Below are 17,380 nucleotides of genomic sequence, written 5' to 3'. Positions count from 1 at the left end.
TGTAGACCAGGCTAGACTCAAACTCAGAAATTCCACCTGCTTCTGCCTCCCAAGTGCTGGGATTAAAGGCATGCACCACTACTGCCCAGCTTGTAATTATTTTCTTACTCCTGCAGTTTTATTATAATTCATTATAACGTGTTTAGTATATTTATATCTACAAAATAGTATCTAAATAGGAATATGAAATGTCTGTAAGTGCAGCTTTTCATTCTCAATTGCTGAGAAATGCAGTTTCCTAAATATTTTGCTTGTGTGTGTGTGTGTGTGTGTGTGTGTGTGTGTGAGAGAGAGAGAGAGAGAGAGAGAGAGAGAGAGAGAGAGAGAGAGAGAGAGAGAGACTGATTGATTACTGGAAGCCCTAAGCCCTCTCCATTGTGTAAGGAAGGTACTGGGTTAGCCTGGGTTTACTATTCATCATTGTTTCCTGGGTAGCCCTCTGGCTCCTCTTCCATTATGGACTTCTTTCTGGCCTCTTGTTCTGCTGCTGTGATGTGTGCCAGTTCTCTCATGTGCAGGAACAGGATGGGCCTTTGTCTAGGAGCAAGACACACTGAGAACTGTTCTGTAGAGAAACAGACCCAGATAGCCTTTGCTTTTACTGAATTCTTTACTGTATTTTAGCCACCAAGTAATCTAAGGTTCTGCTGTCAGCCTTTCTCCCTGTGGAATAGACAAAAGGAAGGAAACATGAGAATTTGCTTTGTAACTGGAGCTTAGCACAGAAGCCCACTTTGCAGCAGCCATGGAAGTTAGGCTTTGCTACCTCCCAACACACTGCAGAGCCAAGGAGTAGTGAAAAGCAGAGAAAGGACATTGAATCCATGGAACAGAAAATGGGGCTCAGTGACCACAAGTCCTATCTTCTGCGAATGGATGTGAGCTTTAGGTTTAAATGGAGAAAGGATTAGGGGGGAGGGCAAGTGCCCTGCATAGATGAAGCAGTTTTGGTCAAGCTGTGGTCGGCTTGATCAGTATCTCAGTTCTAGTTCTGCACGGCAATCTAAGCAGTTTTGATTGTTGAGGGGACAAGCTGATTCCTGGAAATGTCTGTTCTGCTCCAGGTTATGGCTTCACTAGAGAGGATAACTCTACACTAGAGTGGATAACTCCCCTCTTTGAAAGTGCTTGGTCCTGCTAGGCTCTGCTCTCCTTGGAGTCCAAGGTTCAGAACAATGACTGGAGACTATTTAGCTCTTCTGTGGGGTCTAGAGCAAGGACAGGGAAAAGCGGACAGTCAGATCCCGCAGTTCTTCTTTTTGTGCATTTCAGCTTGAAAGGGAGGGAGGTAAGTTAGGGAGCACTGGCGCCTAGGTAGATTTTCCTTGAGTGGTGAACCATGACTACTGCAGAAGTAAATGTGTGACCCCCTGAAGTAAAGGAGACAGATGCAAAACTGGAGATGGGAGGTCAGGCTTTCATCTTGCCTTCAGTTACCTTGTGAGTTCAAGTGTGGGTCAATGCATTCTTTTTAGAAAGGCAATGCCTCTGTGCCTGTTAAAATTTCATTTTTATCAGTAACCTGCTGGCCATTCCTGTTGTAGTCCACCTCTTAAAGGAGATCCAAAACCTCTTTATTAGACATTGCAACAGCAGTTATTCATCTTCCATGAGCTGTCAATTGGCCTCATTTTTAAATAAATAATCAGAATACACTTTGCTGTTTTCAGTGTAAACAGGACTTGTTTAAAACAACAGTCTATAGAAGAAAAATCTGTATTTGCTCATCTTGCATATGTTACAGAGATTGTTTATGTTAAAAGAAAAGGTTTCTCAGCGTGTCACTGTTTGTTTCACAATTAATTCCATAATCTCCCCTGAAAATTGACATCTGTTCTTCTTTCTTTATTAAACCTGCTGTGATCTCAAGCCTTGACGATTTGATGTCTTCTGCCCCCCTGAGGGAATATCCTTCTGACAGCTCAAAGGGCTAACATAAATCTCACATAGGCCTGAACTGTGTAACTGGATAGCTAAATGGGGTGGATAGGCTTTTGTTTTGAGAGTTACAGGTGTGCACATTCAGTGACTTTCCGCATAAAATGTGCTTCTGAATATCTGTTCAGAGGAGGAAATGCCATCTGAATGACATTATTTCCTCATGCCAGCAAGATGCAGCAGGATGGGAGCGTACCGTCCCACTAGTCTTTGAGGTGGAAGAAACAGCAGCAGAGGCTGGCCCTAATTTAAGCACACACATATTATCTCATGGTCTTTATTGATCTCTGGTGGCTGTTGCCTGCTCTTCAGATCTTTGAACATCAAACAAATAATAGGCCATAAAGCTAACCGTCATTGTTTGATGAAGTGTCGTAATCTGCTAAATCAGGAAACTGCTGGAGTAAATGGTTTTACTAGTAAGGAAACACCTGCCTCCTACAAATAGCCTAGTGCTTGTTTTCCAAACAGGCACTGGGGTAAAGAATGGTGGTGTTGTTTACCCAATGGAGAACATGAGGCAGATGCTCACACGCACAGGTTAAACCGTGCTAGACTTGACTACTTCTAAAATCACTGTCATAACTGTTAACGAATGTAAGGAAAGTTCTGAAACACTGAAGTACAGGTTTTCCATGCTTAGAATTCATTGTACTTTATATAATTATATTGAAATAATTTAAACATGTTCACATCAATTTTATATGTAATATATTAAATTGTATTTTTAATTTCTACTGACATAAATTTCTTTAAAAATGATAATATTCCCAAAGTTAAAAGAGAAAAATAAGTTTAGTAAAGTCATGGAATGAGGTCAGCCATAGTGTTAGCAGTAGGCTGTGGAGATTAGAGGAGTTAAGAGGCAGTGTTGTCCAGCCTTCTGGTTTGGGGGCCAGCCCCAGCTCTTTGTTTTTTTTGCTATGCCATGATCCATGGTCTTTTTCTCATTTTTTATTCCACAAATGTGGAGGATGGGAGGGAATATAAACCATGTTCATCACATGTTCCGTCAGTGTGCTTATATCTACTGAGATCAACTCCTTAATAGTAAATGCTCATGTTTAAGAGTAAATTAGGTGCCTTAGCCACCTTCAATACTATAGTTTAATATTAATTATATATTGAAAAAAGACTAGAAGTAAATCACATTAATTCTCCCCATTACCTTTAAACAACATAGCAAGTCTCTGTGTAAAAAAATATATAAATAAAAAAAGAAACAAATACAAGTAGTTCTTAGGCAGTAGCATCATCTTTTTGTTGTTTTTTATTTATCTTTTATGTAAAAATAATTTATATAATATTAAATATATATAATATTAAATATATATAATATTAAAACACAAATAATAAGTTGTAGTCTTCCATCAAAATCAGTATGCATTGATTACTTGCATGGCATTTAATTATATATTACCGACAAATATATGAAATATAGATCAAGACAAAGCCATAATTTAAAAGGAATCTCAAGCATGCAATACTAAAATATTCTGTCAAGAGGAAACAAACCCAGAACATCCCTTAATGACTGCTGTAGTGTGGTTCAGGGATGCTGGGCACTTAGCAGCATAAGTGAGAAACAGCTAACCAGAGTGTGTATCAGTGCATGCCTTCTTGACTAGAGGGGAGTCCTTCTTCCCCACCCTGAGAGTTCCCTCTCCCCTTCAGAAATGAAACAGATATTCTTAGAAAGAATTACTTTTATTAAGGTGCCACTCATTAACTACTTAAATTCACTAAGTAGTAGAACTGAATCTTGAAACAAGCTAAGATTGGGTAGTGAGCAATACAGAGCACTTACAAGAACTCAGAATGGTTGGCATCCAGGGGCTGCTTTCTGCAAGGGCAGTCAGCCTTGTATATTGTTATCATGGCTGTTATTCATAATGACCTTATGTAATCGAGAGATACATATAGTGTTCTATTTGACTCTGTAGCTGTAATGTTTAACATTGAGAATTTTTTTATGTTCTAGTATTCACAAGAACCTTGCCTGAAGTAATTCACTTTACCATCCCATTTGTAGAGAGGACTGAGACACACATGCTAAATAACTTGAGAAGTAGGGAGATGGCCATTGAAACTTATCCTGTCTTTCTAGATAAAGTTGCTTTCTGCCTCCAAATAATGAGTAAAGTTTGTTTCTATTCCAATTTAAGATTCTCACACTATGCCAAGCAGAGTAATACCTATCAAGGATCTATAAGAAGTAAGATAGGAGTTGAAGTCTGAGCCTGGTAAATTGTGAAAAGACTGCTTTTCCTACGTAGAGTAAAATAAATTTATTAGTAAAAAATTTCAAGGTGAGATGATCCTTCTCATCATAAGAAAATAGTATTTATGACATATAATAAGTTGATCATTACAGTGCCAAGAAGTGGGGCTTGTGTCTGCTCATTCTCCTGGCCAGTCACCGCCTCAGTATGCATTGTCTTCTCTGCCTCCCAGTTTTGTCTTGATTTAGTGGTTTGCCAGCTGAGAAACTGGAAAGGCTTTTTGATATTATCGTGAAAACTTGCCTCTCCAGCCTTACTACTAGTTTAAAAGAATATTGTTGATTTTACTAATTTATTTGCTTTATACAAAGGGAAAAATGCAAAATAATTATAAAAAAGAAAGGCCAAAAATATGTGGGATTTTAATTAGGTCCAACCAAACTTATTTTTAAAAATCTTCTTTTGCCTAGTCCTGATGCAGTGTGTGGCATGGTTTTAGAGTGTGTGTGTGTGTGTGTGTGTGTGTGATGTGCATGTGTGTGCGTGTGTGATATGCGCTTCTTGTCATTCTTTCTTGCCTCACTGTTCAGCAGATTCATATTCAGTCCTATGGTGGTGGCCAGCAGGTCTAAGTGGTTTGTCACATACCAAGTGGAGTGCTTTCTTAACCCTCAGGGAGGCTCTGCAGCCTTACTAGCAGTGTGGCTACAAATATAAGGCATTCACTTTTCCCTTTCTGTCCAGCTGTTCAAAATTTCTTTTCCATATTTTATGATCGCCATCATGTGCACATGAGTGTCCATACTGCAGTTTTGGATATGTGAAGAACATTTTCTTCGCTTTCGTGGTTGGTGCCGTCATCCACCCATTCAAGGGTTGCTACATGCAGGAAGGAGGCAACCTGGATGGAGGAGTTTGCACCAAACTTGATCAATGGATACACAAATCATGCTTAGTGAAGGAAGATTTTATAATAGCTGCTCTATAGCTGGTCAATGCAGACACAGTATTTATCCTAGTCTTCTCAAGCATGTGGAATTTCTTTCCTTTGTCAAAGTGATTGGTGCTTTGTGAAGTTGATGTATACCAAGTCTTTTTAAAAACAATCTAATTACTAGTGTTGAACTGAAAATTAATATTGGGAGTAGAATATTGAAATTATTCTATGGATAAGCAACTTTCTATCATGAAATACGTATTTCTGAATTCATATCACAACAGATTTGAGATTGTTGTTGGTACTTTTGGTATTTTTGAGTATCCTTATCTTCCAGTTAATTTCACGAATTCTTTCATGTAGGTTCATGAACTGCAGAGTGAACTTGATAAAGAGAAGGAAGATGCTCAGAGGAAGATCCATAAATTTGAGGAAGCTTTGAAGTGAGTAAAAAAAGCAGTCACAAAATATTTAATGTTTAAAAAATTGCTCTTTCTTGGGGCTGGAGAGGTGGCTCAGTGGTTACGGGTATTAGCTTCTTTTCCCAAGGACCTGGGTTCTAGTCTCAGCACCTACTTGGTAGCTAACGATTTTGTGTAACTTCAGAGCTGGAAGATCCCACGCCCCCTCTGGACTCTGTGGACACTGGATACATGTGTGTTCTGACACACCAGCAGGCAAAAAATCTATACAGATAACATAAAGTTAAAAGCAAAATTAAAACACACAGGTTGCTCATAGTTCATTGAGATCCAAGTTGACTAGCGGGGGGGGGGGGGGGTATGTTCACAATAGCCATGTAGTGCTTCACACTGCTTTTCCATTCTGGATCTGTTTTCAGACTTACTCTACTAGTTGATTTTTTTTTTTTTTTTTAGCAGAAAAAGCAGTTCAGCTGTTCTTAAGTGATAGGAATGAGAGAAAATAGAACTTAGTGGTTTCAGATGCCCTCTTCCTCTTAAGTGGAAACACATTTTACAAAATGAGATTTAGGTCTTTGGACCTTTAGAAATCCCTGTGCAGATGTTTGTTGGGCACTAGAGTTTTAGTTATCATGTTCACAAAAGGATTAGTATCTAAGCATTGCTTAGGAGAGTTTTCTCTCCTGACCTGTCATGTGAAGGGCCTGGCGTTGCAGCTTGTCTTTCTCCACCCGTTTCCATGGGTTGAATGAGCTCTGTTGGGTTTTTACTGTGTAAGTTTAGCTGGGACATACCAAATTACTCAGTAAAAACTCAGTTCTTACTGTGTGTCATGCAATGTAAGAAAATACATTCCCAGAAGACCTTAAAATCATTTGGTAGGTTATGTAGGAACCTTGGCAGTTGCTATACAGAGCAGACAGGATTTACCTGGAGGAAAGTCAGCATAGCGCCTGATCCAAGGGATTCTGGAGAGGGCTTCCGTGAGCTTTGTGCCTCTAGATAATTTGTTTTCTTTCCTGAACCTCCAAACCAGAGTCACTTACAGAAATGCCCCCGAAGGATCCCTCCCTCCCTCCTATCAAATGTGCTTCCTATCACATTCTCCCTGCGAGGCTGCAGCCCAGTTCTTCCTCTTGCTTTGCTTATTAGTAAAACTGCATTGGTTTACTTACTAAACGAACATCTTAGGATAATTTATGTACTGTGACATCACAAGAAGTAATGTTTTGATCCACACAAGGACTTGTTGCTTATTTGCTCATATCAGCTCTGAACCAGATGCCATGAAGGGGATCAAAAGGCAAGCAGTTGTACTCGTTAAACATTAAATTGTCATCTTGATTCATGACAACACTGACACTCATCAAGGGCTTGAAAGAATCCTACCAAAATAACACATTTTATCTGGAGTTAAAATAAACTATTTTAGACCTTAAAGTAAAATTTCCTGGTAGATTCACTCCTCCCATACCCTAGGTAGTCACTGTCCCCATTTTGAACAATTAGCTGACGGTCTTCACAGTATAGCACCTAGTGGAGCAGCAAGCAATAATGAAGATGGAAAATAACTGAGGAAGTTATCATGAAGTCGGAACTTGAGAATAAATAGCAGAAGCTGGCTCTTTTCCAAATGGAAAATATTCCAAGGAGTGGCTGTTAGGTGCTTTTGATCTAAGAATTGTGCTGTTTTGTTTGCCTAAGTATGGTTTCATGCTGCAGCCTATGATGTAAAACCTTGCCTTGATTTCTTGCAAGCCTTTTTTCTTTAATAAATATGCACAAAGGTAAAAATAATCTTGTGTTTTGTGTTATATCCTCATGTAGTTATTCTTTCTTCATTTCATTTAATAACGGCTGTTTCTTATGTGCAGTTAAATGGATAGTAGAAGATGCCAGAGAATCCAGAAGTATGTGTATGTAAGCTCATATTTGAGTATCTAAAAGTCTAGCATAAGTCAGTGGATTTAAATGTATAAGTGATAATCAGAAAGACAGATTGCTTGCTAATAGCAGGCCTGTCAGAGAGGAGGAACTCTTTACCTGATTTCACTGAGAGTGGGGACATGGGAGGCTTTCCTGGATTTTGGTCTTGTCCTGTTTGGAGATCCTGCCTGCCATGGCTGGCCTCATTTCCTTTCCATCTGAGAGTTCTTACTGAGAGTGCTAGTCTCCATCTCTTTCAGATCTGCTCGTCCTGTGTCTTAGTTCCCACATCTCAGCTCTCAGAATTCTGTATCCATGTAGAAGCATTCCAGCTAATGATGGTGTCCCGTTGATTAAGATGTTAGCGGAGAGTTTCTGTGACTTTATTGTGATACAGTCCTGCCAGAGTCTTGAAGGTCTGGGAAGTGTCTGAGAAGATGGTGCTGAGCCTGTCTGTAAGCAGTTGAAGTGGCCCAACTTAGGGTTTGCTTTCAATTTCAGCTTGATATTTCAAAGCTATTGATATTGAAATGTTCACATATTTGTGATCACATATCAGTTATTTTTCTAGTCTCTGTGACAAATATCGAACAGAAACAACCCAAAAAAGGAAAGACCCTTTGATTCCTGGCTTTCGAGGTTTATTCCATTATGTCAGGGAGGGTGTGGAAGAGCAGAGGTAGTCACTGGCTGGCAGAAGAGGAAGCAGAGTGCACAGCCCATGGGATGCTGTTGCTCATATTCAGAATATCTCTTCCCCATTCTGTCGGTTCTCTGGAGATGCCCTTACAGACACACCCACAAATACTCTTCATCAGCCTTCTAGGTGCTTCTCTGCTGCAGGATATTGATAATGAAGATTCACCATCAGAGACCACAGTCAGTATTTCACTTTGAATGTACCTGGAGAGCTCACTCACTGGTTTTAGATCTAAAACTATTTTAATGTTGCTGACTACTACCATTCTGTATCCTTGTTCTCTATAGCTTTGACCATTTTTCTTTCCTGTTTCATTTTTATTGTAGAAAGTAATTTAAATATCTTCATGAAATTAAAAGTTATTTGAAACTATACCTGCTAATGTCATGAACTATATGTGATTTATATTTTTCAATGATAAAGAATACAGGAAACTCATTGACTAGCAATTAGAAAAATGCTTGCATATAACAGAGACAGTGTTACCATTTGAAGGACTAATACTGCAATACTATTGCCTCCTGCTTTGGGGCAGTTGAAATTTGTCAGCATAAAAAGGAACCTGGGCTTGACTCCAAGAACAAAAATAACTATATAAATACATGTGTAAATAAAAAATCTCTCAGCAGATATAGATAGTATGTTTTTACTTCACCTGTATTTCAATATTCCTTGTATTTATCAAATTTGAAGCGAAGTTGTGGGTACTATAAAGTAATAAGGCATAGGTTGAAGTAGTACAGAAGTTGGCTGAAGTATTCAGTGAGGTGTTTAAAAATCTTCTTTTTGATTAATAACTTTTCAAGGTCTTTGCAGTAAAATTCAATAGTTTCATGTCATGCTTTTTAAATTTCTTTGCATTTTTGAAAAGCACATATGAAATATATTTCATGTTAACACTGCGTAGACGAATTGTGTGATTTTGTGGTAGTACTAGAAATATAAAGTAGTAATTTATTTATCTCACAAATATAAATGCGGAGCAAAGAAGACGCATACAAAATAGCCCATTCCCTACTGTCCTGTTTATACAAAACTTCCAAAAATATATAAGTCATAGTCTGAGGAAAAGAAGAATCAATGAGGACAACTTAAAATTGTGCACATACATGTGCATGTCTGTTGAACATAGTCTTGTATCACGTTATCAATGTAGTCAGGGATGACACATGCATGAAAATAGCCTTCCACATACACCCTGGATCTAGCAGAGTTTGACTATTCAGTGCTGTTTGCAGAGGATCTGAAGTGAGTTAAAGACCTTTCTTCTCTTTTGCTCACCCAGTGCCACTCTTTTTTTTCCTCCTTTAAAAACATAGATATTTTCTTTATTTATATTTCACATGTTAGCCCCTTTCCTAGTTTCCCCTCCGAAAATCCCCTATCCCCCCTCCCCTTGCTCCCCAACCCACCTACTCGTGCTTCCTGGCCCTGGCATTCCCCTATACTGGGGCATAGAACCTTCATAGGACCAAGGGCCTCTCCTCCCACTGATGACCGACTAGGCCATTCTCTGCTACATATGCAGTTAGAGCCATGAGTGCTACCATGTGTTTTCTTTGGTTGGTGGTTTAGTCCCAGGGAACTCTAGAGATACTGGTTAGTTCATATTGTTCCTCCTATGGGGCTGCAAACTCCTTCAGCCCTTGGGTACTTCTCTAGCTCCTTCACTGGGGACCCTGTCCAATGGTTGGCTGTGAGCATCCACTTCTGTATTTGTCTCTGGCACAGCCTCTCAGAGACAGCTTTATCCTGTTCCTGTAAGCAAGCTCTTGTTGGTATCTGCAATAGTATCTGGATTTGGTGGTTGTTTATGGGATGGATCCCCAGGTGGGGCAGTCTTTGGATGGCCTTTCCTCCAGTCTTTGCTCCAAACTTTGTCTCTAACTCCTTCCATGGGTATTTTGTTCCCCCTTCTAAGAAGGATCGAAGTGTCCACACTCTGGTCTTCCTTCTTCTTGAGTTTCATGTGTTTTGAGAATTGTATCTTGGGTATTCTGACCAGCTCTACTCTTGAACCGCAGACAGTGAGAGCACATTGCCCATGATCAACCTCATTCCCTGAGGAGAGTATGTAACTCCAGTGCTCTAAATAATACATCTGCAACTAACAAAGGATAGATAATTGAGCAAGTGTTGTATGTAAAGAAACATGTGAGATGTTCTTAGTGGCTTATTTGACTAAATTCACATACAAAGATACATAAGCATGTGAACATTCACAAAAGTATTCTCTCAAATCAAGGTTGCTGTATCTGTAGCTTTCTTGAAGATGTCTATATTTTCACATGTTAGCTGACTTTTCAAGTAGGATTTCAGTTACACATAGAGTTAATGTGAAAAGGTCTAAATGGGGCATTAAAGCAATTCAGTTCAGAGTGTTCTTGAGTTTGGTTTCTATTTGACCCACGAAAGCCTACTCTCAAGGGTAGTAGCATTCGACAAATGCTTGCCATCTCATTAAAAGCCCTTCCTTCTAGGAGGCTGTGTGTGTATGAAATTAGCAGATGATCTTCTTTGCCTACTTTTTCTAGTTTTGTTTAAAGTTAGGAATTACATGAAATAGCTTTTTATGTTACTTAATCAACAAAATGAGCTGTAGATTAAAAACAAATAACATGCCTTCTCACTTAACATGTATAGTATTTATAATCTCTTAGTAAGTGGAAAAACAGTTTACTCCTAAAGTTATTTTTAAAATATGTTACATTTTGAACATGATTGGAAAACTTTTCTGTAAAGCTATTTTCAATTTTCTTTATCTCTGGTTGCTTGTTTGCTGTTTAGAAACAACATTTATAGTATTAGTAGCAACAGGGATTAATCTTCAAATGGTAATGGTTTAAAAATATTAACACTGCAAAGTTATAATGACAGTATTTCTGTCCTTGTATTTATTAGGAACAAATATTAACAGAATCCTAAATAATCATGTGCCTATTCAAAAGGGGGCTTGGTTTCAGTGGACTTTTAAAAACATATTTTTTCTTCTCCCATACATTACATCCCAACTACAATTTTACCTCCCTGCTCTCCTCCTGGAACCACTCTCCCTCCATTTCCCATTATAGAAGAGGAGACTTTCCTTATACATCAACCAAACATGGCATAACAAGTCACAAGAAGACCAGGCATATACGTCATATGAAGGCTGGATGAGATACCCCGTGAGAGGAAAAGGGTCCAAGGACAGGCAAAAGAGTCAAGTTCAACTCCTGCTTCTACTGTTAGGAGTTCCACAAGAAGACAAGGCTACACAACTATAACATATGTGCAGAGGACCGTGTAGGTCAGACCTATGCAGGCTCCCTGATTGTTGCTTCAGTTTCTGTGAGCCCCAATGCACCCTGTTTAGTTGATTCTGTGGGCTCTGTTTTTATGTCCTTGACTTCTCTGGCTCCTACAATTCTTTATCCCCCATTCCTCCTACTTCGTTTGGCTGTGATTCTCTGCATCTGCTCCTATCAGTGGCTGGCTGGAGCCTCTCTGGTGATGATTGTATGATTGTACTAGGCTCTGGTGTACAGATATAACAGAATATCATTAGGGATCATTTCACTGATTTTTTTTTTCTTTTTGCTAGTTGTTTGGTTCTATCCTGGTGCTCTGGGCTATCCAGCCTCTGGTTCCTGGCCAGTCAGTCAGTGTCAGGATACTAGTTCACTAAGGCCTTGTAGATTTCATGGAGTTTCCATTGCACTAGGTTTCTGTGCTGCTCCCAAGAGGCCCTTCCACCACCCACCACCCACCACCCACCACCCCATTCCAGTTGTCCCCTTTGAATTAGTCTAGAACTTGAATGGCAGTGATGATAATCTCTTACAATAATTCAACAACAAAAGAATCTGTCTATGAGAAATCCATTGCAGTTAAATGGAGTCCCAAATGACTTAGACCTGTCATATATTTTCTTCTTACTCTGCAACACATTCCAAAGGGGAATATTTTTCCTAACAGGAGGTTATGTTTAAGCAATCTGTTCTGGGTGCTTGAAGGAGCCATGGATATTGACAGTGTCCACTGAGAAACTGTCAGTATGTTTACTAGCAGTAAAATTAGCGTGCTCATGACTGCACTCAGTAGCCTGGCTCCTGTTGTCTCATTATGGCTACACCTGAGCATCTGCTAACCCCAAGCACCTGCAGAGTGAGAACCTGTACCTCCTATGCCAAGCTTTGTCTCTGAGTTTTTCCTAGATATTTACAACTACCTCTCTATTTTGAAAATTAGAATCAAGTTTTGCAGAAATTCTGTAGGATTTTTTGTTGGATTTGTAATATTTTTGCTTTAATTTGAATAATAAAATTTTTATTTCCCTTCTATAGTGAGTATATTTCTTCATTAATTTGTCTATCTTAGTATCTTTGATTAAACATTTAAAACTTTTTCTATATTTTATATTTGTTTTATTAATTTATGTTTAAGTACCTCATAGGTCACATTATTATACTTTACATTTTTAAAACAATTATAGTTTTAAATTTTGTATCCCTCTGAACAGCAAGAGAGTTAAATATTGAAGTACTATATTTGGAAATTTTATTTAATTATATTTTAAAGTGTAAAAAAATTAATTTACCTTGGGCTTGCTTTATGCACAATTTGAATTACACAGTCAGCAAATAATTATAATTCTTTCTTTTATTTCAGTTTTTATGGTGTCTCTCTCTCCTAGCTTTCTGCTCTGTTACAGTCTTTCTTGTCACCTTGGGTGCACTGGGTGAGCTTATGGTAAGAGAGTCTGCCTGCCTAAAGGGTTTTGCTTGGCACATTGTGCCTGATAAAATATATGCTTGTTCCTAGTTTGCTAAGAGGTTGTTTTTGTTTTTGTTTGTTTTGTTGTTATTATTTCTTTTGTGTCATACTGAAAATGTCATCCTGGGCTTCATGTGTGCTTGACAGGCATTTAATCCTTACCCTGATGAGAGTACTCATATTTTTAAAATTCATGAATGTATGTTATAGCTCTCAGAAACATTCTGCTTGTTGAAATAATCATCAAAGAACTCTGTGAACATTTTAATATAAAATAATGTAATTTATGAAATAAGTCATATAAATGTATAGATATGGTTTCAAATGCTACACTTTAAATTTCTTAGATAAATGCTAGTTGATTACGTTGAATGGTTTTAAAATTTTTTCTGGATCTAGCTTGCTAAACTTTACCCAGGATTGTTGTGACTGTGGCTGGCTGGCCAGTGTATGGCTTCTCTCCTTCCCACAGAAAGAAGTGTCTTCTGGTTCACGTCCAAGCTTAACTTCCGTCTGCCTCGGACAGCTCTTTTGGTGAGGATACTGTAGTTTAGAGTTCCCACTTTAGTCCTTCATGGACACTGCCCTTTTACATGCATTGTTGCCTTTGGCGATCTCAGTAAGTCCCCAGTCCAAGTACATTTCACATCCTTGTACTTGGCCCAGACTTCTCTGCTACACTCAAGAATCTTTATTTAGCAACTTTATTTCACTACTCAGTGAAATTTTGTATTCATTAGTTTTGAGGGGTTTTCAAAATATGTTCTAAATATAATTCCTTTATTAAATAGCTGAAAATATTTTCTCCCAACTTGGGACTTTTCATTTCATTTTTCCAATTTGTAGCCATAAAAGATATTTACATTTATTTACTGGGGTGGGCGACAATGTGTGTGTGGCAGGGGATGCATATGGAGATCGTAAGGCCTGCTGTGGTTTCAGAAGATGGAGTGCAGGTTCCCAAAGGCCTTTACTCACTGCGCTTTCCGGGTGCCGCTCAAGGGCGTGGGTTTTTGAACTTGATGCATTCTAGCTATTTGATTTTGTTATTGCTCCTTTATGGAGCATAGGGTCTGCTGTCATAGCTAAGAAACATTTTCTCATATCAACTCTGATCACAAAAGTTTTCTCCTACGCTTCCTTCTGGAACTCATACTTGTATCTAACTGCTCTGCCGGGTGAACTTTCTCATGGTGTAAATGCCTTTCTGTGTTCACTTGGAGCCATTTTGTTTCATGTGAGATCTTAAAGTCCTTTGTCTTTCTCTTTGGGAATGATAAATTGTTTTATCATTATGATATCCATGGTAGCTACTACCTTATTTTCTTTATTCTGTGATACAGTCTGAAGAAATAGAAAGTTAATTTTCAGCCCTTGCCATTTCCTCAGACTGTCTTCTTTCACTCAGGTGCCTGCCTCTCACTTTTTCTGCTGTTTTCTGTTGGATGTTTCATTGAGCTATTTTGATGGTAGATTTTTCCTGAGTGTATCCCAGATGTTCTCTTTTCCAGGTTCTGCAGTAGCTTTTGGGCTCCAGTTTTTATTGTATCCTTCATTACTTTATCTTGAATGGGCTAGACCTCATCTGGCTTTGATGTTCTATTTATTTAGTACATACAGAGCTCCTACAGCTTGTGCACCTTCCTGGGCTCTGTGCTATACAATCTGGGAGTTCACTGTCCTGGCTGTGCTTTATGTGGTCTTGTTTAATGTCTGTGCTCTTGTAAAGATCGACGACTAGATAAAAACATGGCTCTTTTCCCAGGAAGTGCTCCGTCTATAGGAAAATCACTACAGATCCTGTTTTACTCATGATGCACCTTTTAATCACTTAGAGTTTGAGTCTTTGAGTTTCTGAATGAATGTGAATTTATAGTTGTCAGTGGACCTTCAACTCATATTCTTATCTGGTGTCTGCATCCATCTGCATTCATTTAGTTGTAAAGTTTGCAGCATTCTGTATCTAGCACACCAGGGTCAGGCATCCTATACTCTAATCCAGGTGTTTTCTAGGATGTCACCTTAGTCCCCACTACCAAATAGTTTAATATTTTTAGATGTAGGACCTTTTATTTGAGAGAGATAGGTGATATCTTTCTAGCTCCAATTCTAATTCCTAAAGCAAATGTCATCTGGTTTCAGGGTCAGCAGTGTGCATGGGCAGTTCTCACCATCTGTTTCTAAACTTCGCATCTACGGGAGTTTTCTTTATTGCAGGGCTTCATCAGCTTACCTATATGATCCTGTATGCTGTATCAAGATGTTTCCTCTTATTCCCAATTCTAGGTATGATAGTGATCACTTGGGGAGATAATTTTGGAGATGCTAAGCAGATGACATCTTTTTTATGTGCAGCTAGAACTTATCTCTGCCCAGAATTTTGGGCTAGATTTCTGAAATGTGATACATATACTCCCGTGCTCTTTATAATTGCATAGTTAAGTCCCTGTTAAGTCAGAACCATCACTTTTGGAATCAATTATTGAAGTTCAATGTAGATTCAATTATAGATTAGTTTGTGGCACTAAAATCTAGTTGCATGCTGACCTCTTCTTGACTTTGAAATTTGATTTCTTAAAATAAAGAAGTCCTTGATCTCAGCTTGCTTTGTGGTCTTTTGCTTCTTTTTCAAGAGGATATAGGGCAGCGTGTGGAGCTTGGTGACCTCCTGAGAAGTGCTGCACGGTTAGCTTTCTGCAAAATTAATAAGAGAATCAAAGGCTGACTCACCATCTCCCAAATGACTTTTTTTTTTTACTCCAGGAAAATCATCATATTCTCTGTTGCCACAAGGGTTCTTTGATTTTTCACACCGTTGGATGTATGCTTTATTAATATAATAGACTGCAGACAACTCCTTCTGAGCTTTATCCCTTAAAAAATGTTCTTGGCATTATTTGTTCACAAAATGTATGTGTGGCCTTGTCATTACTATTAGAGCAGAAGTTGGTCCTCCTCCACCTCTCTGATCCTCTGCCTCTAATTACACATGAAATAGGTTCCTGCTCCATTCTCTTGGATCCATGCCAAAATATTGTTTCTGATTTCATTAAGGTTCTTTCCTTAAACCCTTGGCTTCTGCATTTCCTTAATTGAAGTTTTTATGTACCAGTTTTCCATCTATTAATTGCTTCCTATTACAAAAAATACTGCATCTTTCTCTATTTTTAAATTATTATGTAAGATGCTGCCTAAGTCTTTCAACCATATTTATCTTCTTAACATTTATAGATGCGTAATTCTCCATCTAAGAATCCCTTTCTCAACACTGCTTCACCCTAGGTCTCGTCTCTTTTACTTTGTAAGTCAATTTCCTTTAACATATTATTTTGCTCAATTCCTCCACCTTATGTCCCACCCCTTAGCCCCATCTACTCTTCCTTCTTTCTTCTTGTTACCAAGACTGTCCTGCCAGAGTTTCCAGAGACTTCTATGCCTTGTTCTTCTTGGGTTTTATGAGTCAAACCATCTTTCCATTTTATTCTTCCCACTCAGTGTTCTCTGCATGTTCATCATCTCCTCATCTAGCTCTAGATTATTTTCATATACACAGCAGTAGGCAGTGGCTTAAGGACCATCCTTTGACACCATCAGTGTGCCTCAAATGTGTGTGTTAGACTTGGACTGTTGGCTTCATTTAGTTTTATGTCACTCACTAGGAGAATATTTGATTCATATTTTCCATTTACAAACCTCTGTTTTGAAATTCACTTTTTGAGAACTTGTAGGCTCACGCCTTTCAACATCACTTCCATCTGTGCACCGCTGTCTTTTCCTACTCCTGTAGTTTACATAGTTTTCTTTTCTTCTCTGTTTAGGAGTTTTTCATTCATTCAGGCTTTTCAGGAGACATTACACATTTCTGCACCTGAGGCTCCTTTCTTTGAAACACAGATTTAGTTTGTACCACGTTGAATTAGCTGACAACATCATATTTGGGGACTACAAAAATGATTGCTGGATGTTTTGAAACAAGTTCTAAGTATTGATCTCTCACCTTTCAGGGGCACATGTAGAATTAACTGCATAGTTTGGAGACAATGTCATAAAGGAAGTCACATTTGCTTGCAAAGATACTCTACACTATTTGAAAGATACAATACACTAAAGTAACAAACAGCTAGTAGTCCATTTTTAACCCTGATGTTTGTAAACTCAAAAACTATAAAGTAGATTAAAAGGGAAAACAATAATAGTTATCAAACATTTAAAAATGGGAAATAATGAAATTGTTACTCATCCAATGTTGTAGACTATCTCTACATTTCTTTCTAGACATATATTAAACTTTTCTTTCTAGCTAGAATATAAAATTAAACATGAAAAATTAGAGTAGTGTGAAGGAGGTGCATCAGGCTGAAGCAGCTCCTCGGTGAGCATTAGCCTGGCTATGCAAGCACGAGGACCTGAGTTCAGGTTTGTAGCACCCAAGGAAAAGCAGGAAAAGCAGCAGTGGTCAGAGGATGGACACAGGGCTCAC

At 38.5% G+C, this 17,380-nt stretch overlaps 1 protein-coding gene across 1 annotated transcript in view; it reads left to right on the top strand.

Moving 5' to 3' along the window:
* Cep112 (centrosomal protein 112) overlaps positions 1–17,380 on the top strand; it is a 442,735-nt gene that overhangs the window by 112,126 nt on the left and 313,229 nt on the right. The window contains exon 17 of the mRNA XM_085829453.1: positions 5,461–5,540. Coding sequence (XP_085685579.1) covers positions 5,461–5,540 — 80 coding nt within the window. The remainder of the gene's footprint in view (positions 1–5,460; positions 5,541–17,380) is intronic.

This window comes from Mus caroli, unplaced genomic scaffold, assembly GCF_978045245.1.
Source record: "Mus caroli unplaced genomic scaffold, Mus_caroli_1 scaffold_13, whole genome shotgun sequence".
NCBI lineage: Eukaryota > Metazoa > Chordata > Mammalia > Rodentia > Muridae > Mus > Mus caroli.
This window is presented reverse-complemented; position numbering and strand designations above follow the sequence as displayed.